Source organism: Lathamus discolor, chromosome 3, assembly GCF_037157495.1.
Source record: "Lathamus discolor isolate bLatDis1 chromosome 3, bLatDis1.hap1, whole genome shotgun sequence".
Classification (NCBI taxonomy): domain Eukaryota; kingdom Metazoa; phylum Chordata; class Aves; order Psittaciformes; family Psittacidae; genus Lathamus; species Lathamus discolor.
Genome location: NC_088886.1, coordinates 79,835,631 through 79,860,634, shown reverse-complemented (window position 1 = coordinate 79,860,634; position 25,004 = coordinate 79,835,631). Strand labels below are relative to the sequence as shown.

General features: G+C 39.0%; 1 protein-coding gene across 3 annotated transcripts; it reads left to right on the top strand.

Annotated features, from left to right (window-relative positions):
• Positions 1–716: 716 nt before the first annotated feature.
• On the top strand, positions 717–24,646 carry SF3B1 (splicing factor 3b subunit 1). 3 transcript variants are annotated; one of them, XM_065669981.1, is made up of 25 exons: positions 719–826; positions 7,089–7,255; positions 8,591–8,692; positions 9,342–9,456; positions 11,288–11,367; positions 12,530–12,697; positions 12,842–13,076; positions 13,843–14,055; positions 14,453–14,574; positions 15,216–15,413; positions 15,506–15,607; positions 17,043–17,222; positions 17,654–17,740; positions 17,869–18,139; positions 18,394–18,539; positions 18,628–18,774; positions 18,917–19,042; positions 19,437–19,658; positions 19,899–20,081; positions 20,174–20,285; positions 20,401–20,521; positions 20,950–21,081; positions 21,860–22,132; positions 22,573–22,789; positions 24,015–24,646. In XM_065669981.1, exons 1-25 carry the CDS (start codon positions 799–801, stop codon positions 24,171–24,173), a joined length of 3,906 nt encoding a protein of 1,301 aa, XP_065526053.1. In that variant the 5' UTR covers positions 719–798; the 3' UTR covers positions 24,174–24,646. The 3 variants fall into 3 exon arrangements, with proteins under 3 accessions (XP_065526055.1, XP_065526053.1, XP_065526054.1); XM_065669982.1 differs by lacking the exons at positions 719–826; positions 7,089–7,255; positions 8,591–8,692; positions 9,342–9,456 and adding an exon at positions 9,661–10,970; XM_065669983.1 differs by lacking the exons at positions 12,530–12,697; positions 12,842–13,076; positions 13,843–14,055; ... (15 more) ...; positions 22,573–22,789; positions 24,015–24,646 and adding an exon at positions 10,915–10,970 and having other exon boundaries at positions 717–826.
• The last annotated feature ends 358 nt before the right edge of the window (positions 24,647–25,004 follow it).

Genomic DNA, 25,004 nt, shown 5'->3' with positions numbered 1-25,004 from the left:
GACTGTCCATGCTGGAAGTGTCACCATTTTTTGGTGTCTCAAGTGTGAAGAAGACTGCTTGTAGCCACATACTGGAAGAATACCACCGATTGTCTTCTCTAGCCTGAAGATAACAGGGAAGCACTGACGTGGTTCGTACCTTCATACACACAGTAACTTCTTGCGTGAAGGCCGCTAGAAAACATTGTCCCTCATCAAATGGCCCGAAAAGCACGGACGGAGGGAACTTCGACAGGTTCTGCTTAGGGACAATGCTGCCTGCATGCCACTCAGCTCACCTCCCCGGCACTGCAAACGGCTCAGCCCTCTTCCGAGCCTTGTCCCGCTCCGCGACATCCGGCGGCCGCTCTTCCCCAGGCCAGAGCCGTGAGCAGCGCTACCAGCCCCTTTCCCTCCGGCAGCCGGGGATGCGTCATCACCCTCCCTGCTGTCAGAGGCGCACCGGGCTGTCAGGACAGCTCTCAGCATACCGTACCCGCCGCCCCATCACCCTGCCCATGACAACCCGGTACCGGCCGCCCCAGCGCCCGCCTCCGCTCCGCTCAGCCGCGCTGTCACTCGCTGCCGAGCCGTCCATCACGCGGCGGGCGGAGCTTGGAGCCCTGCCCGAGCGGCCGCCCTGCTGACAGAGTGGCGTCGGCTCGCCGCGCCACTGCGCTTGCGCATGGCGGTGGCGCCCAGCTGCACGCGGCGCGGCTCTGGTCTGCGTTTGCGCACTAGGCGCCCGGCCTTCCCCCCTCGTAGCGGAAGTCGCGGGGCCGCGCCAGTTCCGCCTCGGCGTTGTTCGCTGTGGACAAAATGGCGAAGATCGCCAAGACCCACGAAGGTAAAGAGCCTGAAAAATCACCCGCAGCGGCGCGCCTCGCGGTTGTACCTTCGGCTGTGGTCTTTTGATTGTGTTTCCCCTCAATTCTCTGCGCCGCCAGGCTCAGCTCCTCGCGTGGGACCGGGTGTGCTCTCCCAGCGGCGGTCGGGCAGGGCCTGTTTGTAATGGCGTCTGCGCCTGTGTCAGCGCCATGCCCAAGCTGCTGTCTGGCGCTCGGGGCTGAGGGGGTGGGGCTGCGGAGCCCGGCGGGGGGAGCCTGACTCAAGAGGGGCTCTCGCTGTGCATGCGTGGGGGGGTCCTGGTGTTGCTGCCAGGCTCCTAGGGGAGAGCTGTGAGCGCGACCGTGTCCGCGGCGCGGACGGGTCCTACCGGCACGGAGCGAGCCAGAGCAGCGCTTCCCCTCGAGGCCGCCCGAGGGACGCTCCTAGCCTCCCCTCTGGTCGCTGCGCCGTGCGCGCTTCCCCGTGGCCCCGATCCCGGCCCGTGCCAGGCGCTCGCGTCGCTCCTTCGGCAGGCGCACGGAAAAATCTCGCATCGTAAATGTTAATAACACACTCTTGGCCGAGCCCTTTGGCCTGCCTCTGCGGTAAACAGGAGGCAGAGAAGGGAGGGTGAGCCGGTATGACCCGCTGAGTGCCGGCATGACCCGAGCTATTACGGGATGCTAGAGAAAATGGCCCGAAGGAGGGAAAAACCAGCGTGATGTCTCAAGCACTTCAGCTGCCAGTTTAGTACTGAGACTTCTGCCGGCTGGGTGTTTACGTAGGAGAACTATGTCTGAGCAGTTTAGTGAGTGAGGGCTTTCATAGGCAGAGTGTTATTCTCGGAGGTGCTCTGTGGCTGCTTTCGCTATTGCTTGCACCTCCTCATAGTGTGAATCAAAGCTTTCTTCTTGGGTAATGTCTGTGGCTTGCTCTGCTTTTAAATATCTTCAGGTAAGGGAGCATAATTTTCAGAATCCTACTGCTTCTGTGTTTTTGCTTTTGGGTTTTTAGTCGTGTTTCTGTGTATAATAGGTGACCCACTGTACTTTTTGTTAGTTTGCATCCATAATTCACTAATCAAAACCTACTCTGGATAATGGTTGTATACTGTGAGGTAGGCAGAGCACCCGGGTGTTCATTGGTTTTGGGGGAGGGTGGTAAGTTTTGCAATGCAAAAACTTTTCAAATGGGGAAGTATCATCTCCCATTGACGTGAGGTTAATATAATCTTCAGCACTGCAGGCATAATTTGGGTTTATGGATGAAGAAAAGCTTAAACGGTTGTCCTAACTTTTTTAAATTAAATTTAATTTTAGTTTTTAGCATTCTAGAACTTTTTTTAGAATTACAGAAATTGTCTTTTGTTTATATGCTGTGACATGAGGCTGGTGTGAGATAGTACTACCCATCAGAGTGCCTCTCATTACCTAAGGAGCTTTTAATAACAGAATTGTTGGGAGTTTATTGTTGTTTTAACTGAAATTCGCTATTTATTGAAGCAAATTGTGGTGCACTAACTTTAATGAAAACATTGGCACACTTCCAGTTGCATATGTTTTTATCAATGTTGTATCAGAGAAGGGTTGAGGGAGGTGTAGGTAGTTGAATAAATAATTTTGTATAACTGGGTATGATCATGTAATGCTTTTGTCTTTCCCAACATGGAGGTATTATCTGGACAGCCTGATTATTTTTCTTCTAAGTTCTGTCTTTATTTTTAGTGTCTGGCTGGTTCTCCAAAATGAGTTGTTTGTTACTAAAGTGTCTTAGATTTTTCACATCTTTGTACTGGTTGCTAAATACCTATTGATGTCTCATAGACACAACTTGAAAGAGGTCTCAAAATAGAGTGTTTTAGTTACATAGTTTACTCTGCAGCTTAAAACAAAGACTTCTCCCTTAAAGTTTAGAATGGCAGCTTATAAGGCCTCAATAAATGCTTGAGTTTTGAATGCTATCAAAGGTAGGTTTTAATTGCATCCTTTTTTTCTCTCGCTTAAAAAAGACCAAAGAGATCTCCATTTACGAGGGAGACCTAACGTTTATGAGAGTGCTAAAGTAGCTAGAAATGAAGCTGCACAGGGCAAGCTAAATGTGCAAAAGTATGATAAGGCATGAAAACATTGAACTATTTACAATGTAAAATACTGCTGCAGTAGAGGGTCTGCTGAATAATATCTTAACGTTCCAGAGGCTTCAAGTAAAGCTACATGTATGGTAATGGAGTATATATTTTGAAAGCCTGTTGTAATCTGGCTCTGAGCTAGATTTTCAGTTACTTCAAATTCAAATATGTTAACCGTAATAATGTTCAGCATTTATGGTATATTTCAAATCAACTGTGCATGTTAAAGTTACCCTTCTTAAAATACCAAGATGTATTACATTAAAACACAGAAAAGGGAATGAGCAGAAGGATATTATCCCACCCTTGTCTTAAAAAAAATCTCACTCCCCTTAATGCTTGTCTTTAAACTTTCTGCTTATGTCCTTGTTGACTAAATCAAAGTAAGTCAAAGGAGTACTTTGCTTTACACAATGTATTTTTAAGCTTTGTGATTACCTTCCTTAATTTGGTTTGTATTTAAGTGCTTTGTTAAATGGGGTGTGAATTTTTTCAAGATAGTGCCAGTTATATCAAGGTAACACATCTTTAATGCCCTTAAGGTCTTTTACAGCTAAGTATCTGTTGTTTTCTAAACTGCCAGTCAGTTAACCTTCTGGTACGTCAGTGGGTGTACCTTTGCGGTATGTCAGATGGGTTTTCTCTTCTGGGTGCTTCATTTAAACTATCACTTAGTGACTGTGTGGCCTTAGTGGAAAATTTGGTGGCTGGGAGTGGGGGTTTATTAACCCTATAGACCCTTTGCAGACTTTCTTTTATGGTATAGATAACCTAGCAGGTCTTGGTGTCAGAAAATGAGAATGCTCTTTAGTCTGCAAACAGCTGTGTAGTCATTGAAATCTAAAGAAGACCAATAATACATGATATCTGTACCCTCTACAGTAGATATAGCTATTTTAAAAATAAAGTAAGTAGGCCTTAGTATGTAAAGTGTTGGTAAGAACTATTAATAGGAAAAGATTTTTGTGTTAACACTCTTGCTGCAGAAATTCCACAGTTGTTTTGATAAGACTGTTGATGGTGGTGGTGGTGGGAGCTCATGCACAAGCAATTTCCATGGCGCATCCTGCATGGCAGGGTGCTTCATGGTGCTTGATTTAGCAGAGCTACATGATTAGGTTTGTTCAGCAGACAGATGATGGATGATCTTGCATTGTAGGCAAGATCTGTAGGCTTTTTTGGGGGTTGCAGTTGATGACAGCTATGGATATGCAATCAGGACGTAATATGCCACTAAAGAGTCAGTGTGTTGTTCTGGTAGCTGCTTTTTAGAAAGAAGAAACAATGTCATTGTGCTCTAAAATCACTACTGTGATAGTAGTATTGTCCTTGGTAGCAACTGAAGCTTCGAGTATTCCCTTTCACCCCAGTGCTGCATTGCACCAGGCTGCAGAAGGAATCAGGAACTTGATCTGCTTTTTGGAAGAAACAAATAACTAAAATACCTTAGGGTATTTAATTTTTATGAAGTCATCCTGTGGTATGCTTCTGGAACTGATACAACTCGAATACTTTTCTCACAGATCTTCTTTGTGAGAACTGGTAAACAGGGTACGAACTAGTATGCCTCTGAAGATCATCAGAGACTCATGTGGGTAGGACAGGGATCCCTAATTCAGCAGTATTTTCTTTCTGCTGCTTCTCTAGAAAGTAACTTACATACTGGGAAGGTCTGTGTCTCAAGTTCTGGACTCACTGGAATCTCCTGGGCTGTGCAGGTTTTTAAGGGAAGCTGAATGTCCCTGGGGGCAGGATTTAGCACGTGATAATGGCCAGCAGTATAAGGCTTTTATTAGGTTTCAGCTTCTCATGAGTTCAAGGGCAGATACCATGAGTTTCTGTAATGCAGAGGTGACTGTCCAAGTTACTCTGTTGTAGATACTTGCAAAACCTTGAGTAGCCATTTACTTTCTGGAGCAAATTCTCCTTGTCTACTATGATGTATCTTCTGTGCATAGGACTGTTGCCAAGTTTAGAAACACAAAATCACAGAATGGTTTGGGTTGGAAGGTACCTTGAAGATCATCTAGTTCCAGCCCCCCTGGAATGGGCAGGGACACCTTCCACTAGACTGTGTTGCTCAAAGCCCCATCCAGTCCGACCTTGAACACTGCCAGGGATGGGGCGGCCACAACTTCTATGGGCAGCCTGTGCCAGTGTCTCACCACCCTCACAAGGAAGAATTTCTTCCTTGTATTTAGTCTAAATCTACATTCTTTCAGTTTAAAGCCATGCCCCCTTGTCTGTCACACATACTCTTGTAAAAGGTTCCTTTGCCGTTTCTTTCTTTCCTTCACTACTAGACAACTGCAGGAATTGCAGATTTGCTGTCAAGTTTTCTGTACTTAGAGTGGAGTTGGTGTTTCTAATTGCCAGTCCTGCAGGCTGGACACAAACACTTACTCTGTTATTCTTACTCATAGCTATATAGCAAAGATTTGTCAGGCAAAACTACATGCTCAGTTACTTTAATAGAAAAAATGCATTTCTGCAGGAGGTGTAATATGTCTTACAGTGGTGGTGTTATTGTTGTTCTTATTTAATTATTGTATTCATTTAAGAGAAAAACCCAGCCTTGACTTTAAGTCTTGAGGTTTACAGGGCTGACAGTTTACACTTTTAACCTAAGCAGTTCTGATTTGCCTTCCTGCAAACATCTAAAACCAAAACACAACCCCAAAAGCAACCTCTCCCTCTTTCCCCCAGACCCCCCTTCCCCCCCCCCCCCATGTCTTTTTTAAGTATCCTGATCTTTCTGAGAGATTTGTTAGCAGATGATGTGGTACAGTGTGTTTTGCAAGATACCTTGCTGGGAAACCAGTATGAAATTTATTCATTTTACAGAACAAGAAATGATCAGCAGTAGTAAAAAAATACAGTGAATAATCAAGAGTTAAGATTATTTGTAACTAGAGTTTCCTGTAGCTTTTGTATATTGGCAAATATCTCTCAGGTTAATGTAGCAGCAATACCCCTTCAGATTGGAAGAGTGAATTACGGAATTAATGAGGTTGGAAGGGAATTTTGAGCTTCCGTGTAACCCCACCCTCCTCACGCATGACCCTTGCTATTCCTTCAGCCATGAAATGCAATTCTTTGCATTCCCATTCTTTTTTTTCCCATGAAAATAGTTGTTTGATCTCCTGAAATTCATATTATGTGGATAATTGTCTTTACATGTCTATTGAATCAAATAAAATTCAGGTGGAAACAGCAATAATATTTATGAAGTTAGCTGTGCCTTAATATACCTACATCACAATTACATTTGTTGAAGACAGTTGGATTACTGCAGTTGATTTTTGTGTTACATTGCATCAGGGAAGGAAAACGTGGTTTAAAGTGTGGTTCCTTGTTTTCTGGGTTAACAAGTTAATATTATTTCTCAAAGTACCAAATTTCTAAGGCTAAAGATGGCCACCAGAGTTGATTAGAGTCACACCCTGACATGTTAAAAAGATGTCAAATCTCCCATTTGTCCTGTTGGGGTTAGCAAAATGTTAGATAATGTAATATAGTGTTGTCTATCTAAGAACATTTAATAAAACAACTCATTCAATAGGTCTTCTGAACAGCTTTGTTTAAATCAGCAAAACAGGTTTGTGAATTGGTGATAACATTTTGAAAGGCTTTTATAAGGACAGAATTGCATTCGTTGAGGAAGTGTTGTGTTAGTGTAGTGTTGAGAAATATTAAATGCCCAATTCCTGTCAGTGTTCAAGGCCAGGTTGGACAGAGAGTTGGGCAACATGGTCTAGTGTGAGGGGCCCCTCAGAGGGGTTGGAACTAGAAGGTCTTAAGGGCCTTTCCAACCCTAACTATTCTATGATCCTGTGATTACTATGGTGTAAATCACCTTCTCTGCTGTCTCTGTTGGAAGATGAGATACATTAACCAGTGGGTTTGAATGGTTTGCCTTAGGCCATACAATTGAAGTAGTCTGTGCTAGATAATATTACAACTTAAGGAAAAGCTGTTTATAAACATAATGGTTTTATAGTTTTATATGTTGAACTTGTTTATTTAGAGATAATATTTAAAATTGGATGAAAAACTCTATTGCTGTGTGTAGTAACTTAAGTATTGTATTTTATATATATATGTAAGTATAAAAAGACCTCTTAATTATTTTTTTTTTCTGCTTTTATGCTAGATATCGAAGCACAAATTCGAGAGATTCAAGGAAAAAAGCCTGCTCTTGATGAAGCACAAGGAGTAGGCCTTGATTCCACAGGATATTACGATCAAGAAATTTATGGTGGCAGTGACAGCAGGTTTGCTGGATATGTCACTTCTATTGCAGCAACTGAATTGGAAGATGTAAGTGATCTTATGTATTATTTTGGTTCGGACATTTTTTTTAAGTATTTTGGAGTTAATTCTGAGTAATTCTTAATGGCAGTTGCTGAAGTCAAAGTCATACTGGACCAAATATTTCTTACAAGTTAAGTATGGCTTGTACTTCATGAATTGTGCTTTGAAAGTCATGTAGGCCCAAGGAGAAGGGAAAAAGTAGTGTCCTGGTGCTTAATCAGAGTTAGCCTTGGCTGGAATAATTAACTTTGTTCTGTTGTTGCTGCCAAGATGAAAAATGATGGTGGTGGCGGGGGGAAATATCTAATACTACTTGGGCCAGCAAGCTTAAGTGACTGTGTTAAGGTTTGTATTTCTACTTCATTTCAAATTTCAGAGCAGTTTTTTAGAATTGGCTTTTTCACTGGATTATGTTCTCCGTGTGTATCCTGCTTGTAAGACTACTTTATGTTAATTTCTAGTGATAAATGTTTGGCAGCATTTTTAGTTGCAGGAGCAGATACTGTAGTTGTAACCATAAATGCATAAGCAACTGCATATTTCACTGAGTGAATTAAACTTTTCAAAGGAAGATTGTTAAGTCCAGTTTAGTACTAGCTGATATATTTATGTGCGGATGTACTTACTTAGTTTCTTACTGTGTGTCAGTAAAAAAATTAACTATCCCAGCTGAAACCAAAATGGTCATCTGCAGACTTCTAAGAATTTGTTAATTTAAACTTTCAGTTACAGGCTCTCACTGAAATAATTTCATGGGTTAAAGAGCAGTTTTTCTTGCTGTAAATTATTGCACAGAAGCTGGCTACTAAAAAGAGAAATAGCAAAAGCATCTTGCACGTTCTGAATTCTTGTTATTGCCATTGTGATTGAGAAGGTATAACTAAACTAACATGAATGTAATTGTGAATTTCTCAGTGTTTCTGAATATTTTTTAATGGGGTTAATCACTCAAGGTTTGTTCTATATTTAGCTGGGTTTCAAGGAAAATGGATTTGAATTTCTCTGCACCAGTTTTTGCATGCAAACTAGGCAAGTATATAAAAAGTTTGAATATGAAATGCAGACTTCTTGTATAAATAATGTAGACAGCATACTTGATTAAATGTAGCATATTGAAGAATATTTGAGCTTTGCAGAGAAAACATTTTCTTTTTAGTGATGTGAGTAGGTTTATCTGATTCAGCAGTTTGGGCTTAATAAAACAAGCTGTATGAAACAGCTTTGGAATTAACTATTCTGGTTGTCCGTTTTTGTGTTTTCTTTGACCACTGGGTGTTAATTTGTTATTTTATCTAAATATAATATCAACATGACCAATTTGCCATGTCTTTGTACTGACAGGATGATGATGACTACCCTTCTACAAGTTTGCTTGGCCAGAAGAAGCCAGGGTACCATGCTCCAGTGGCGTTGCTTAATGACATACCACAGTCTACTGAACAGGTACATCTTGATTGAAGGCACAATAAAATACTGTTGTAGATACTAGGGGAAAGAAGTGATAAAGATTTTTGAGGCCAGGTCTTGACTCCTGGAAAAGCAAGGTGTGTGTAAAGGGCTTTGGTATTTTAATTTTGCTCTAAGCTTGTCACTACTTTAGTTGAGAATTCCACAGGGTGATGAAAGTTAGCACTTCTGCATGGAAAGGCAGTATTGGCACTTACACTAAATTATTTTTAATAGGTCAGATATTTAATAAATGAAAACAACTTAATGTCCTATATACTGATTTTTTTGTAAAGAAAATATAATCACTTGGGTTTTATATTCCTTGAGTATTTTTCTGTGAAATTTAAAAGCATATGAAGTAGCATTAAGTTCCCTTGCAAAAAGCGGGGGAAAGGTTGACAGTATGCAGTACTTTTGTAACAAGTGAATAAACGTGTTAAAATAGCGAGCAGAAATTACTTCGTAAGATATTCTGTGTTGGAAGAGTTCCAGGTACAGAAGTTAACATTTTTGTTAGCACACTCTTCCTGCATAGTTGAGATTAAAAATAAAGTTGGCCTGTGTAGTAATACTGAACATGAATACAGGGTTATGGTCATATTCTTCATAAATATGTAACTAACAAGCTTTGTTTGGTTTTCAGTATGATCCTTTTGCAGAGCACCGTCCTCAAAAGATTGCAGATCGGGAAGACGAGTACAAAAAGCACAGGCGGATGATGATAATTTCTCCTGAGCGTCTTGATCCTTTTGCAGATGGTAATTTATTTTAACTTTTCTATACCCTTTATGGAATTTGTTGTCTTTAGCCCTTTGATTTCTGTTGGCATGCCTGTAAACTTAGTTATGTTTTAAACATCCCCTTTTCATAGAGATTTGGTTGAAAACCTAGATGCCATATTCTTCATCTTTATAATACGAGTTTTCTTTCCAGGTAGAAGGACAAGAAAATAATGAGCCATTGCCATAGAAACACAAAGGGTTAAAGGTTTCTCTTTTCATTTTGTTTTGGGTTGTGCATTATACTTTGAACAACTTGTGTATTGAGTGCTCAGATTCTTTCAGTACCTTGAAAGTTTTCATTCAGAGTCAGAGATTTACAGGGTTACTGCTTTTGAAATGCTAGTTCTCAAAATAGAGCACCTAATTCTTACCATCCTATGTAATCTTAGGTGGTATAACTAAAAGAAACAAAAGCATATATAAGACTTTGATACTATTAATAGTTCAAGTCTATTCTGATAATTTTTGAGTGGAAGTCAGGAAAAGGGGTATTAGTGGGTCTTCAGGTGATTTTCACGTGTGGCAATGAGGTGCCTGTTGGCTTAAAATCAGTAGCTATTTTGCAGGTTTTACAAATGAGAATTTCAGCCTGCATGAATTAATAGGGATATTAATTATTTTACTTGCTTAATTGTAATTGATATAAACATGTGTTGTCAGAATTCACAGGCCCATACTAACTGTCCTTAATTTCTTTCCTACAGCAGTACTGCTATATGCCAGTCCTGTCTGCATTCTTAAGGGTGCAGTTCAACACATCCTGTGTAGATTATGGTGAAAAAGTATTCCAAAGGAAAGTCCTATCAAAGCTAGTGTCAGAGTGACACAGCCAATTGGGCAATGATCTTCAGCATAGAAATGTTTAAGAGTGTATTATTTTCCCTAAATTATGATGCTATACCACTTGTATAGCAAATTTGCACATTTTTCTTAAAGAAAAGTGTTTTTCTTGACAAGTCTTAATTTTTGTAAAGTTGGGCTTCTTGTAAAGTATTTAAAAGTTTACTTAACGCAAGATACACAGCATAAAACAACATATGGTGTACAAAACCCATTACCTGTGAGTATCATTGTGGTGGTATGTGTACTGTATTGCAGTCAGTTCCCAATCACAATTGTCCCTTGAGAAGAGAAGAGGGGGAAAGTGTCATCAAGTATTTTTTATGGGTTTTTTGTTTTGGGTTTTGTTTGGGTGTTTGGTTTTTTTTCAATGAAGCCCTTTTACCGTATGACACTAAAAGATCTGGGAGAGGTGTCCAGATTTGTCAAACTTAGAAACGGGTCTTTATGCTAAAACGTTTTAAACATTACTTAGGTATGCGATAGTTATTTGTAGTCAGATAACAACTAGGATTTAACAGCTTACACAAGGTAATGTTTTGAATATAAATATCTTTCCAAAGTGTTACTAATGGTAAAGAGATAATTTTCTAGGCTTCTATTCTGCTGCTTGAAGTCAGAACTGCTGATGGAGACAAAGGCACGAAAGTGTACGTATTCCGGATTAGCAACCCAGGAACCCATCACTTCTGAAGACTCTTTAACTGTGTTGTCATTTTACCGTTTATATTGGCTTTAAAATATTTGTTTGAAACTGCAGTAGTTATGTTTGTGTTCAAACAGGTTAAATTGATCAGCAAACTGAATAAACGTAAGATACATGTAATTTAAAAAATTTTCAATCAAAAAGTAAAATTAAATGATCATGGAATAATATAATACTAGAGCAGGACAATAGAAAAAGCCAACAGTTTTTGCTTATCCTTTACTCATTGTTCTCCATTCCTGTTGCTGTTCTCTTCCGCAGGAGGGAAGACACCAGATCCTAAAATGAATGCCAGAACATACATGGATGTTATGCGTGAGCAGCATTTAACAAAAGAAGAGGTGTGTGGAGTGGGGAGGGTTTTCCACCTCCACTTTGTTTCATTTTACAGCCTTTGAAAGCGTGTTATGAAAGTGGGAACAGAAATTCTGTTGACTTTTTGTCTTGACATGGAAGTCCTTATCTTTGTAAAATTGCGTTCTTCACCTGTTGGAAATCAGTAGAATTCGACAGTGGAACATCTGTTCTATATAATACTTAAGCAATAGGGGGAGAAATTATCTCAGTGTATTTTAATTTGGATTTTTTTTATAGCACTTTAACTTTTTGTTGTTTATTTCTTTTCTATGAAAACCAGTGATTATGGGGTATTCTATGGCAGATATGTTTGGGATTTTGAGGCCTTTGTAAAGGGAAACCAGGAAGGTCTTGAAAGGCTTTTGTTGAAGTACTTAACAGATGTTGCGGTACTAAGAACTGGAGTAAGGTTGACATTTGGTTTTAAATACTAAAAAAGTGGTAGTAAAAGTACCTGCTTTATTCATGGAAATTAAAATTAATATTTAAGAGGTTATCAGTAATCAAATTTCTTGTGTAATACCTACAGTGCCATATTATTAATTGGAGCAAGATCTTGCAGTTCAGTGACCTCTGTAGAATTACGTTGATTTACCTTCACTTACCTTAATGGAGGAATTAAGTTTATAATTCTGACAGTCTTAACTGCTTATGGATCCACTGATGAGTGAAAACCAGTCTGGGCTAGTTCTGTTTTAATGCTGTTGTCTTAGAATTTTAAATAAGAAATTTAGGACTTCTTAATGTTGTAGGATATAAGTCACATGAACACATTTTCTGACTCATCCACCTTTAATTGACTGAAGTGGAACTTGCTGGAAACAGATGTGTGATGATTTTAAGGCATACATGTAGGTGACAGAAACTGATAGTACTCAGAATTCTCCATGCAGTTGCATTTGGTGTAATAATGGCTTTTATAAGAAATCAATTTTAAAACAGCCCTTCCCAGCACATAGCTGCTCTGTCAGTGTAAAGGAATTTGAAACAGGAGTGACCTTGAAATTAAAACAGCACGTAATTGCACTTTAGTTGAGCAAAAACCTCAAAAGTAGCATAAAATATATGATAAACTGAAAAATCTCTTTTAAAGATGTAATTCTCAAGAAGTCTGTTCCTTATGTTTGTCTTTGTGCCCTTGAATAGAGGGAAATTAGGCAACAACTAGCTGAAAAAGCTAAAGCTGGAGAGCTTAAAGTCGTCAATGGAGCTGCATCTCAGCCACCTTCAAAACGCAAACGGCGTTGGGATCAGACAGCTGATCAGACTCCTGGTGCTACACCCAAAAAGTTATCCAGTTGGGATCAAGCAGAGGTAATAGTCTAGTGTTCTTATCTGCGGAAGACATTAATGCATCTTGAGTTTCAGAAGTTTGTTACTCTACTGAAAAAGAGTAACTTGCAACCTTTCACTGTATGGTTTGAGAGATATTAATACTTCTGGGTTTGTCTTGTGTAGACTCCTGGACATACACCATCTCTGCGATGGGATGAAACTCCAGGCCGTGCAAAGGGTAGCGAAACTCCCGGTGCCACCCCAGGCTCAAAAATATGGGATCCGACTCCCAGTCATACACCAGCAGGAGCTGCAACACCCGGTCGGGACACACCTGGTCATGCAACACCAGGCCATGGAGGGGCCACTTCCAGTGCACGTAAAAACCGATGGGATGAAACACCTAAAACAGAAAGAGGTATTTGTGGCAAACTGGAAAGCACGTAATAAAATTTGAATGGTTAACTGCATGGGGTTTTTTTGTTTTACTTTTAGTAAACACTAGATTCAGAACTTGGGCAAGAAGTGTAATTGCATTCTGACATCTAGTGGTTGATGTGAAATGATGTTTTTATCTGAGTTTGCGGCATTGAATTGTGCCTGTTAGCTTAACTCACATCTGTGAAAGAACCTCAGTTCCAAAATGGAATCAAAGTTTTGTGGTATACCTAATGCATGTTGCAGGTTGGGATTTTAATGTGTAAAGGAGCTCACATTGAGTAGGTTTTTGTGAGTTTCTGAACTGTTTAGTGTTTTTTTGAAGAGGTTAGCACTAAAACAAGTTTAGAAGCATTTTCTCATCTGCCTAATTTGAATTAGGCTCATGTGTTAGAGAACATTGAAACACCATTGTTCCTTACTTTTAAAAAGGGAATACGTGGAGTATTTTGTCTAATTTCTAGAATGTTTGAGTTCTTTTGTATGTTTCAGAATTTTATCTGTTTATCCTAAGATTTAGTAAGAAGATTATATGCTCTTTTCATAAAATTGAGTTCTCTGTTGGATATTTTTAGTGTAATGCCTTTGATTTCTCCATGTTCACCAAGGCAGGCTTTACTTTTTGTCTAGTGTGTTGGTTTACTTGGTTCTTGTTGATTTGTGTAGACAAGATACTGAAAATGGATTTGGTTACTGATACTATATGTTGTTAAGCTTTCTGCTAAAATTGTTTTGTTTTTTCGTAGATACTCCGGGACATGGCAGTGGATGGGCTGAGACACCTCGTACAGATAGAGGTGGTGATTCCATTGGTGAGACACCAACCCCAGGAGCAAGTAAAAGGAAGTCACGATGGGATGAAACACCCGCTAGCCAGATGGGTGGCAGCACTCCTGTTCTGACACCTGGCAAAACACCCATTGGTACCCCAGCTATGAACATGGCAACTCCTACACCAGGTAAGCCTGGTCCATTCCTTAAGGCTTCACTTTCTGTAGTGGAAATGAAGTCTTTACCTTTATATTGTATTTTAAAATAGATTTCTGCCTCGCATGTTCTCTTGCCTTCATGAAGGCAGTCATTATATGCCCAGTTTGCCATTTTAATACCCACAGCAACTCACTTCTGGAGGGGAATTAGGACTAAGGTTGTGTGTCTGTTCAGGTTAGTTGGTAAAAGAGTGATAAAAGGCTCTCTAAAAGTTTGATATCTTACTGGCTACAAATTTCAAGTGCTTTGGAAACTTTGGCTCAAGAGAGCACTGGAAAGTTAACTAAAAAGTCATCTCCTTCTGCATACAAAAGACTGGGGTATTTTTTTAATATTTAAGTGTTTTTTTCTTCTGTTTGAACATAGGTCATATCATGAGCATGACTCCTGAACAGCTGCAGGCTTGGCGTTGGGAGAGGGAAATTGATGAGAGAAACAGACCACTTTCTGATGAAGAATTGGATGCAATGTTTCCAGAAGGATATAAGGTAATTAATCTGTATTAAAATACAGCTGAACATGATGGGGTTTTTTCTGCTGAGGGATATTGATTTATTTTTATTTAACCCAAGCTGTCCCAGGTGTATTAAGTTTCACATGAAGTGTTAATTATTGATTGTAGACGTGTATTGAATTTGATTACTGATTCATTGTAAGTCTATTAGAAAGGAAGAACTAAAGGTGATCTCAAAGGCCAGTCATTATTCTGCTTCTCAGTGTTGGGAATGCCTTGTCAAGGCCGGAACTGAGCTCTGAACAGACAGAAATACGAAGTCCAGATGCAGAAAAATGTAGAAAGGAGTTACAAATTCTGAGGCAGCAAGTACACCGTGTTGATACCGATATCGAAATGCTTCTTTAGTACTTTGTGAAGGGCTTTCAAAGTTTATTGTCCAAGCTTTCAGCAGTGGGAGTGAGCTTTCTTCTGAAATACTGTCAGTACAGTATAAACAAGAATAAAACTATCACGGTGAATTTGTTTGCATTGCTGTGAACATGCGATCTACTGGATGCACTCACACAAATCCCCAAACAAATAAAATGGAAGGTAGAAGTTTAATTTTTTTGTATTTGCAGCCTTCCTCTTTTTATCTGTTGTGATAAGATAAATCTGTCCATTCTTCTGTAGGTTCTTCCTCCACCAGCTGGTTATGTACCTATTCGCACCCCAGCTCGGAAGCTTACAGCAACTCCAACACCTTTGGGTGGTATGACTGGATTCCACATGCAGACAGAAGACCGGACTATGAAGAGTGTTAATGACCAGCCATCTGGCAACCTTCCATTCCTGAAACCAGATGATATCCAATACTTTGATAAACTGCTGGTAAATGATATTTCACTCATGCTGATTGAAGTTTCCTAATTTCTTTTGAATATGTAGCATATCTCTTCATATTTGTCTGGAATTATTTGTAGGTTGATGTTGACGAATCGACTCTGAGTCCTGAAGAACAGAAGGAGAGAAAAATAATGAAATTACTTCTGAAAATAAAGAACGGCACACCTCCCATGAGAAAGGTAAGATCTGTTGTCAGATGCATTTATGTAACTTCAGTTTTCCAAAATCTGCATTTGTTTTCAGGTTTAGTTTCAGTTGTCCATGGGATTCTCTGTAAAATCTCCTAAACTGTAGTATTTGTTGTTGTGGCAACTGATCTGGCTAACCCCAGATGGCAGTTAAGCACTACACAGCTGCTCACTCACTCCCCCATGGTGTGAGGTGGAAGAGAACCAGAAGGGAAAACTCACAGGTTGAGATAATAACAGTTTAATAATGGGAAAAAAAATATAAGAAAAACTATAAAAAGAAAAAACATAATAAGAAAAAAATGTAATAAGAAAAACTGCAATGGAATGACACCACCCCACCCCCCCAGAAAGAAACAAAACACCAAAGCCAAACCCGCCTCACCATAAATGGAACCTAAATAGCAAACAGCCAGCATAAATAAAACCCAAGAAAGACAAGTGATGCAACTGAAAAATAATTGCTCACCACCAGCTCACTGATGCCCAGTCAGTTCCCTAGCAGTGGCCTCCAGCCTACTTTCCCCTGGTTTATATGCTGAGCATGGTGCTATAAGGTATGGAATATCCCCTTTGGTCAGTGAAGGTCAGCTGTACCGACTGTGTCCCTTCCCAACTCCTCATGCACCCCCAGCCTACACACTGGTGGAGGTGGGGTGAGAAGCAGAAAAGGTCTTGGGTCTGTGTGGGTACTCCTTATTAGTAACTAAATATCCCTGTGTTATCAACTCTGTTTTCAGCACATATCCAAGATACAGACCATATCAGCTACTGTGAAGAAAATTAACTGTATCCTAGCCAAAACCAGCACGCCTGTTTAGTGCTTTCTTCCTCTTCTATGTCTGTGTGGCTATTTGTTTCTCATTCAGTGTAATTCAGTATGGCTGCTCCTTGTATGCTAATGTCAGTCATTAGACAGTATATGGCTTATATTACTATTTTTCTTTTTTTTTTTTTTTTTTACAACTATGAGAAACTAGACTTATAGTGCTCATGCTTACAGGGCTTTGTAACTTTATGCATTTTACTTCTTACGCTTAAATTATCAATGTAGTTCTTAGTTAAATTTCAGCCTTACACACCATGCAATACATCAGCAGTCTTTTTTGCACAGTTCTCTTTATAGCAAGCTGCCTAGATGCCAGTGCTGTGTAAGCTGCTTTTCAAATGGAGCCATTCTTAAATATTAGACCAGGAGCATGCTTTTCCTGAGAATTGAACTTCTGGGAACTAACAGGGTGGATCTCTCCACACATTCATTTTTTAACAGATGAGTGTAAAATTTTTTGAAGTCAAGTTTTGCAGTGGTAGGAGCAAATATGTTGAAGCCTTTGGTTACAGTTTAACTTGGTTAATATCTAGATGTTTTGTAATTGTTCAGTGTTGTTTCCTTAGTTTAACCAATGAGCTGTTTGATTTTGTTTAGGCTGCGTTGCGACAAATTACAGATAAAGCTCGGGAGTTTGGAGCAGGGCCGCTGTTTAATCAGATTCTGCCTCTGCTGATGTCCCCAACACTTGAAGATCAAGAGCGTCACTTGCTTGTCAAAGTCATCGACAGAATTCTTTACAAACTGGATGATTTGGTCCGACCATATGTACACAAGGTATTTTGCAGATTACTGTTTCAACTTTGATTTGCTTTTTCTGACCAGAGCTGGGAGAAGCGTGTATTTTATTTGCATATCAGAAGAGGATGATAGCGTGGGTTTTTTTTTAACACAGTTTCCTATTTCTTTTTAAGACAAATTTAAGTTCTTGTAGTGTGATCAAAGTGTGGGTTTTATAGTATTAAGACATGATGTAAAAATGATACATGCACACTTGGGGTGGAAAGGGGATCTTACCTGATCTGGGTAGAAGCTCCAGGCCAGGTCCTTTACAGACAAAGAGCTCTAAAAAAAACATAGTAGATTTAAATTTTTGGGGGTCATCCTAAAGCTTTAAGCTTGGATCCTGTTTCATGGAATCTAGTAGGACTAGAAATACAACTGAAAGTATTAATGATAAGGAATACTAATTTGGTTGTCTTTTTCAGATCCTTGTCGTCATTGAACCGCTGCTGATTGATGAAGACTACTATGCTAGAGTGGAAGGCAGAGAAATCATTTCAAACTTGGCTAAGGTACAATTCCATCCTTCATTAAGGCACCAAGTTAGCTTACTTATAGTTGCATGTTTATAGGTATGGCAGAAGAATTAACTGTGTTGTTCATAAATCCAATTAGTATGTTGTGTTTGTTTTTCCTTCAGGCTGCTGGTTTGGCAACAATGATCTCCACAATGCGACCTGATATTGATAATATGGATGAATATGTCAGAAATACAACAGCCCGAGCCTTTGCTGTTGTTGCCTCTGCTTTGGGCATTCCTTCTCTGTTACCATTCTTGAAAGCTGTCTGTAAAAGCAAGAAATCCTGGCAGGCTAGGCATACCGGCATCAAGATTGTACAGCAGATTGCTATTCTTATGGGTTGTGCTATCTTGCCTCATCTGAGGAGCTTGGTTGAAATTATTGAACATGGTAAGTTCTGCTGTCCCAGGCAGAATTTTTAATTCACTTTGTATTTGGAAAACTTTCATACCCCAGTGGGCAGAGTGATGATAAGGTCCGTCCGTATGTTCTTTTGACACTGAAAAACAGTTGGTCTGACTGAGAAAGAGGAATAGAGGTTTGTTTTCCGTTAAAATAAGTTAATCCCTTTTATACTTCCTCTCTATTTTTGCTGTTTTGAGCTTAAGTCACAAGAAGTGGTACTAAACACTGTTCTTTTGTAGGTTTGGTGGATGAACAGCAGAAAGTCCGCACCATCAGTGCTTTGGCTATCGCTGCTTTGGCTGAGGCGGCTACTCCCTATGGTATTGAGTCATTTGATTCTGTTCTGAAGCCTTTATGGAAGGGTATACGTCAACACAGAGGAAAGGTATATCTAAAGTACTTTCTTTAGTTTGAACTGAAATGGATGTATATCTTCTGTAACTCATTAGAGACATATTTCTGCATTTAAATAGGGTTTGGCTGCCTTTCTGAAGGCTATTGGTTACCTGATTCCACTCATGGATGCTGAATATGCAAACTACTATACCAGAGAAGTCATGCTAATCCTTATCAGAGAGTTCCAGTCTCCTGATGAAGAGATGAAAAAAATTGTGTTAAAGGTATGTGCAAATGATTATTTAGCATTAATATTAAATATGTATGTTTTTCTTAACTGGCAAAACCCAAACCAAGACCAAAAAAAAAGACCCCATCCCCAAATCTACACTGAATTAAAATGGTTGTGTTTTTATTTCTGGGCAGGTGGTAAAGCAGTGTTGCGGTACAGATGGTGTTGAAGCAAACTACATTAAAACAGAAATCTTGCCACCTTTTTTCAAGCACTTCTGGCAGCACAGAATGGCATTGGACAGAAGAAATTACAGACAGGTAGGTTGTTTTTCTTTAGTTGGGAAATGATTTTCTAACAGAAGCAGCATTTACCCTAGAATCTTCATTCAGTCTAGATGCTTAATTTAGTCTTGAGTGTCCTGAAACTGAACTTCTTTGATTAATGATTTAGAAATTGCGTAACTAGAAGATTCACAGGTTCTTAGAAAGCTAGCAAGGGATTTTACATCTGTGAATATGAGTTGATGTCAGTTGTAAGGGGGGTAGTTCACCCCATTTGTGTTTAAGACGTTGATTGATTTAAAAGCAGTTGTTTCTACTGGGTTTAATATGCATGATGCTGTTTCTCCTCTTCAGATTAGGGAAATTTATTTTCAAGATGTAAAAAGTAGATTTTAACAACGCTTGCTCACTTAACATCTGTGTATTTCAGTTGGTTGATACAACTGTGGAACTGGCAAATAAAGTTGGAGCAGCAGAAATTATCTCCAGAATTGTGGATGATCTGAAAGATGAGGCTGAGCAGTACAGAAAAATGGTCATGGAAACAATTGAGAAGATCATGGGAAATCTGGGGGCAGCAGACATTGATCATAAGCTAGAAGAACAGCTTATTGATGGTATCTTGTATGCCTTCCAGGAACAGACCACAGAGGTATGACCAAGGATATTTAGTATTTGGTTCACTTTAACTGTAAGCTAGCTCACTGTTATACATGAATGTGTGCTTCTAAAGTAGACTTTTAGACTCCTTCTTTTAGATGTCAGTGCTCTAATCAATGAAATCCAGAAACAAGCTCTGGAATGTTACATTTTCAATAGCAATTTTTTATTATATTGTTTAATTAAAATGTTGCTGTTAGTCTGATTTTTCCTTTGTTGTTTTTACACTCAGGATTCTGTGATGCTGAATGGCTTCGGCACAGTGGTTAATGCTCTAGGCAAAAGAGTTAAACCCTATTTGCCACAAATCTGTGGTACTGTTTTGTGGCGTTTGAACAACAAGTCAGCTAAAGTTCGGCAGCAGGCTGCTGACCTCATCTCTCGTACTGCAGTTGTTATGAAGACTTGTCAGGAGGTATTGTATTGACTTCTACCAAATTTGCTGTAATATGTCATAGTAATGAGAGGGAAAAAACCTAACTTCCAAATCTTTTTAATTGGTTGTAGGAAAAACTGATGGGACACTTGGGTGTTGTGTTGTATGAGTACCTGGGTGAGGAGTATCCTGAAGTACTGGGCAGCATACTCGGAGCACTTAAAGCTATTGTGAATGTTATAGGTGGGTTTGTGTAGTGATAACATCCCTGTTAACACTACAAAAAGTAATGATAATGTTTTCAAGAGCAAAATCAAAAGGCATTGTAAAACTAAATATGCCTCTTCGAATTCAATAGGTATGCACAAGATGACACCACCAATCAAAGATCTGTTGCCACGGCTTACACCTATTTTGAAGAACAGACATGAGAAAGTACAGGAAAATTGTATTGATCTTGTTGGGCGTATTGCAGACAGGTGAGCTGCCTGATGATAAAATATTTGACCCTCTGTGTGGGCAATTATTGTAGCAAAAGCTGAAGTTGAGCATCAGGTTTGGCATTTGGATATTTATTGTTATATCTCTTGGTATTTCTTAAGTTAGGTGTAAAACTTAAGATGAAATATGTAGACAGTCTGTAGAGCATATTGTTATTATATTATTTTGCAAACACTTCGTAAAAAGTACATTGTCCCTTTATGCAAACTTAGAATGCATACAATACAATAAATCTTGAGTACACCATCAACCAGTGGAGGTATAATGTTAATGGATACCTAAATATGGAAATCGTTTATGCAGTGTCCCTCTGTTGATAGCAAATAAATAGGTGCTGCAGCTTATATGGTTTTATTTAAAATCTTCTGACATCACTGAAAAGTTAACTCACTTTATTCTCTTTCAGAGGTGCAGAGTATGTTTCTGCAAGAGAATGGATGAGGATCTGCTTTGAACTGCTTGAGTTATTAAAAGCTCACAAGAAAGCTATCCGAAGAGCCACAGTGAACACTTTTGGTTATATTGCAAAAGCCATTGGGTAAGTTGGTTTAATCCACTTGTACACACAGTTACCTAACATATTGATGATTTTGAATTTTCTGGTGAGAAAATATTTGAACTTCTCTATATTTAGCATGTTAAATGCATAGACTTGATTTTACTTGTTTTGTAGAAGGAGGAATACAGTCACCTATCCTTTGTTAGCATAGGGTGCTGCACTTCTGATCTTAATTTGTGGGCTAGCAGGGCCAGAGACTAATTTGGTAGGAAGAGCTGTTTGTCTCATGAATTTCTGATACTGTTATTTGCATTCAGACCCTTTCTGTATTCTTCCGTAAACTCTGCTTTAACTACTCAATCTCTTTTCTTATTTTCTCCCTAATCAACACTTTTCATTATTTTATTCTTAATTAGGTGACCAATTACTGACTTAATGTAGATGCAGCAAGCAACGCAGGAATGCTTTAACTGCATTTATCTATACGGGACATGCCTTTCTCTGTGTGTATGGTCTTATAGAAGTGTGTAATTACCTCTGAGATTAGTGTAGTAGAGGGGAGGCTACTGCTTTCCTCCAGAGTTTAAAAGAGGCAGAACAGAAAGCAGGAAAAAAAGCTAAGTGTAGATAAAGTAAAAAATATTGATTATGATAATGTCATGCAGTTGCAAAAACTGTTTTAGTTTCATGGTTTATGTTGTTTAAGCAGTTATCTTAATGTTTTTAAGGGCTAAGCCATGCTTTTCTGCTACTTGCTATTTGAAGCTCAACTAATTTTGTCCAAATCTTCACTGAATGTGCATATTATCTCTTCCAGACCTCACGATGTATTGGCTACACTGCTAAATAACTTGAAAGTACAGGAAAGGCAGAACAGAGTATGTACTACAGTAGCAATTGCTATTGTAGCTGAAACATGCTCACCTTTCACAGTGCTGCCCGCGCTCATGAATGAGTACAGAGTTCCAGAACTGAATGTCCAGAATGGTGTATTAAAATCTCTTTCCTTCCTGTTTGAATACATTGGAGAGATGGGAAAAGATTACATTTATGCCGTTACACCACTGCTTGAAGATGCTTTAATGGACAGGTGAGTGCACTTATTTTTATCTGTGATACAGTTAGCTGTAGTCCTGTGTTTTAACTATATAGCTGTGTCTTAATGATAGCAAATAGGCATGTTGTCTTTGTTTGCCAAAGATCTCAAGTGACCAGCAAAATTTGTGTTTACTCCTATTTTTGTAATACTTACGAAGATTAAAATGATATAAGCATCTTAAGCGAGTCAAGGCTTCTTACATTCAAGCTGCTTTTGATAATTGCTATTGTTAGTGCTTCTGCTGCAGAATTAGAGCACTGTAATTTATAGGGAAATTCCATCTTTATTTTACTGATTTTTATTACTCTGCCTCTTGCTGTCAGTAAGTATGGGTTAAAAGTGTATATTAGTGCTTTCAAGAACAGTGTTATTGAAAAGAAATACTGTGCTTGTCCAGTCATTTGCTTAACAGACCATTGTTCTCTTTGCAGGGATCTTGTACACAGACAGACTGCCAGTGCTGTGGTGCAACATATGTCTCTTGGTGTTTATGGGTTCGGCTGTGAAGATTCTCTTAATCATTTATTAAACTATGTATGGCCAAATGTGTTTGAAACCTCTCCTCATGTCATTCAGGCAGTTATGGGGGCTCTGGAGGGCCTCAGAGTTGCTATTGGTCCCTGCAGAATGTTGCAGTATTGTTTACAGGTATGTCCTCATGTATGCTGGGGTAGTAGATAAAGCAGTTACCAGGCAGGACTTCTTTTCAGGAGACAAAAAAGTCAATTGAAGGTGATTTCCAACAAGCAATGACAGTGTGGCTTTTCATCTTTTGAGAGTATTGGTTAAACATTGCGTTCTGTACCAAAGGCAATACATGGAGGTTTTGGTGTAGCAAGATAGCCAGTTGCATTGAGAAACTTGCAGAGAAGTAGCTTGTAATAGGAACTGGCTAAAATAGCTTCTCTCTGACTTGTAAGGTGGAAATGTCTCAGTAATTTTGAGGACTGGGGAATAAATAAATTAGTGCAAGGGCTTACGAGAACAAGTAACAGGTGAGGTAAATGAACGAGAGGATAGGCTTAATATTATTTGTTATTAGCCAAAAAAAAAACAGCAAGGCATCTAAAACCGTGTGAGAGTAAAGCACAAGAGAACAGTGCATTGGTCAGAATTTATACCATACATCAACACTAGTCAGCTTCTGTAAACGCGTATGTGGCAGTAAAATCTGAAGGCTCCTTTTCTGTGTTACTGTACATAACAGTTCTTGCTGCTTTGGCTGAATCTAAACTTGCATAACAGTAGGAAAGCAAGGGTGAGTGTCATTCACGTCACCATAGAGAACATGTGACAGCATTTTATTAATTAGTTGTAGATAAGGAATTTCACTGTGTAGGGTCTGGGGGGAGGCCTCAGCGTAAAGATATATCAGTAGGAAGGTGAAGTCTCTTGCATAGTGTATTGTTTTTTGCAAGTAGTACTTGTATATTCTTATTATACAGAACTGTGTTTTCTAGAATTTTCACATTCTGCTCATTAGGTTTAATAATGTATGTTTCATGTATTCCTCTGTAGCTGTCTACACAAACCACAATTAGTAAAGCCAGAGATGTGACCTAGTTAGAACCAAATATACTGCAGTAGGTTTTAATTTTAAAAGAATACAAAACTAGACCTGCATTCAGTGGAATTTCTCCCTACAGAAAAAAAGAGAAGAAAATCTGTCTCTAAATAATTCTTTGTAACTACTTGCTAGTTTAGATAGGCACAGAAATTGTGAATGGTACATTTAGGGTACCTTCTTTGTTAAAAGTTGTGCTAGTTGCTGTAATGGCTTTTTAAAATGCTTCTCATGTAAAATGTGATAAAACTCAATAGCAGAATTTAGACCTTAAGATTTCAATGAATTTTGTTGTGTTCTGTTTTCTAGGGTTTGTTTCACCCTGCCAGGAAAGTCAGAGACGTTTATTGGAAGATCTATAACTCGATCTACATAGGATCGCAGGATGCTCTGATAGCACATTATCCACGAATCTATAATGATGAGAAGAACACCTATATTCGTTACGAACTTGATTACATCTTATAATCTTCTTGTTCAGTTGTTTGTGTTTAATGCACAGCTGTTCTTCAATTAAACGCTTCAGATTTGATGATGTAATATTTTAAAGTATTGGAGATCAGTCTAGAGCTGGTCAGAGGCAGAGCTAGGGTTCCAGTAGCATGATTTTTTAAATATGTCCTTGTTTTTTGATGTTAAACAGTTAAAGCCAGTAGTGACCAAGAAAAAACCAAGTGATTACAATGTACTGGAGGGATTTCATTTTGGATTCATCTTTATGAAGATTTAGATTTCATTCCTTGTGTTTAAAGGGGAAGTTTATTTGAGAAATAAACATTTGTGTATAAAAAATAATTTGTGTGTGGTTTTTGAACAGAGGGGCTTGTAAACAGAGTCCCTTTAGAATGAAGTATTTGTTCATGTAATAAATAGGTGGCATCAGACATTTTAACCCTTTTTGTCATCCTCTAGCTTTTGAATAAATAAGAAAAACGTACAAACTGTAGTTAATGTGTGTATCTTTGTCATGCAATACTGTAGCTGTAGTCTGGCTTTTGACTGTAGTAGTGGCAGTTTATTGCCATGGAAAAAGTAATGTTTAGTTGCTTCTTGTTACTGCTTCATCTGCAGTACCCTCGTTTTGAGGCTGGATTAGTTTGTTAAGTTTTCAGGAGTTAAGCAGCTTATTGTAATCACGTGTAGAATCAGTTGCATATTGATTATATTTAGCATGTATGGCTGTATAAAAAGCAGAGTAATATTTATAAGCTGTGCTATAATTCCTGTGAAAAGCTAGAAAATTAATGTCTCCAGCACCTGAGATGAGGCCATTTATAAGTATGTGCTTGACACGGGAAA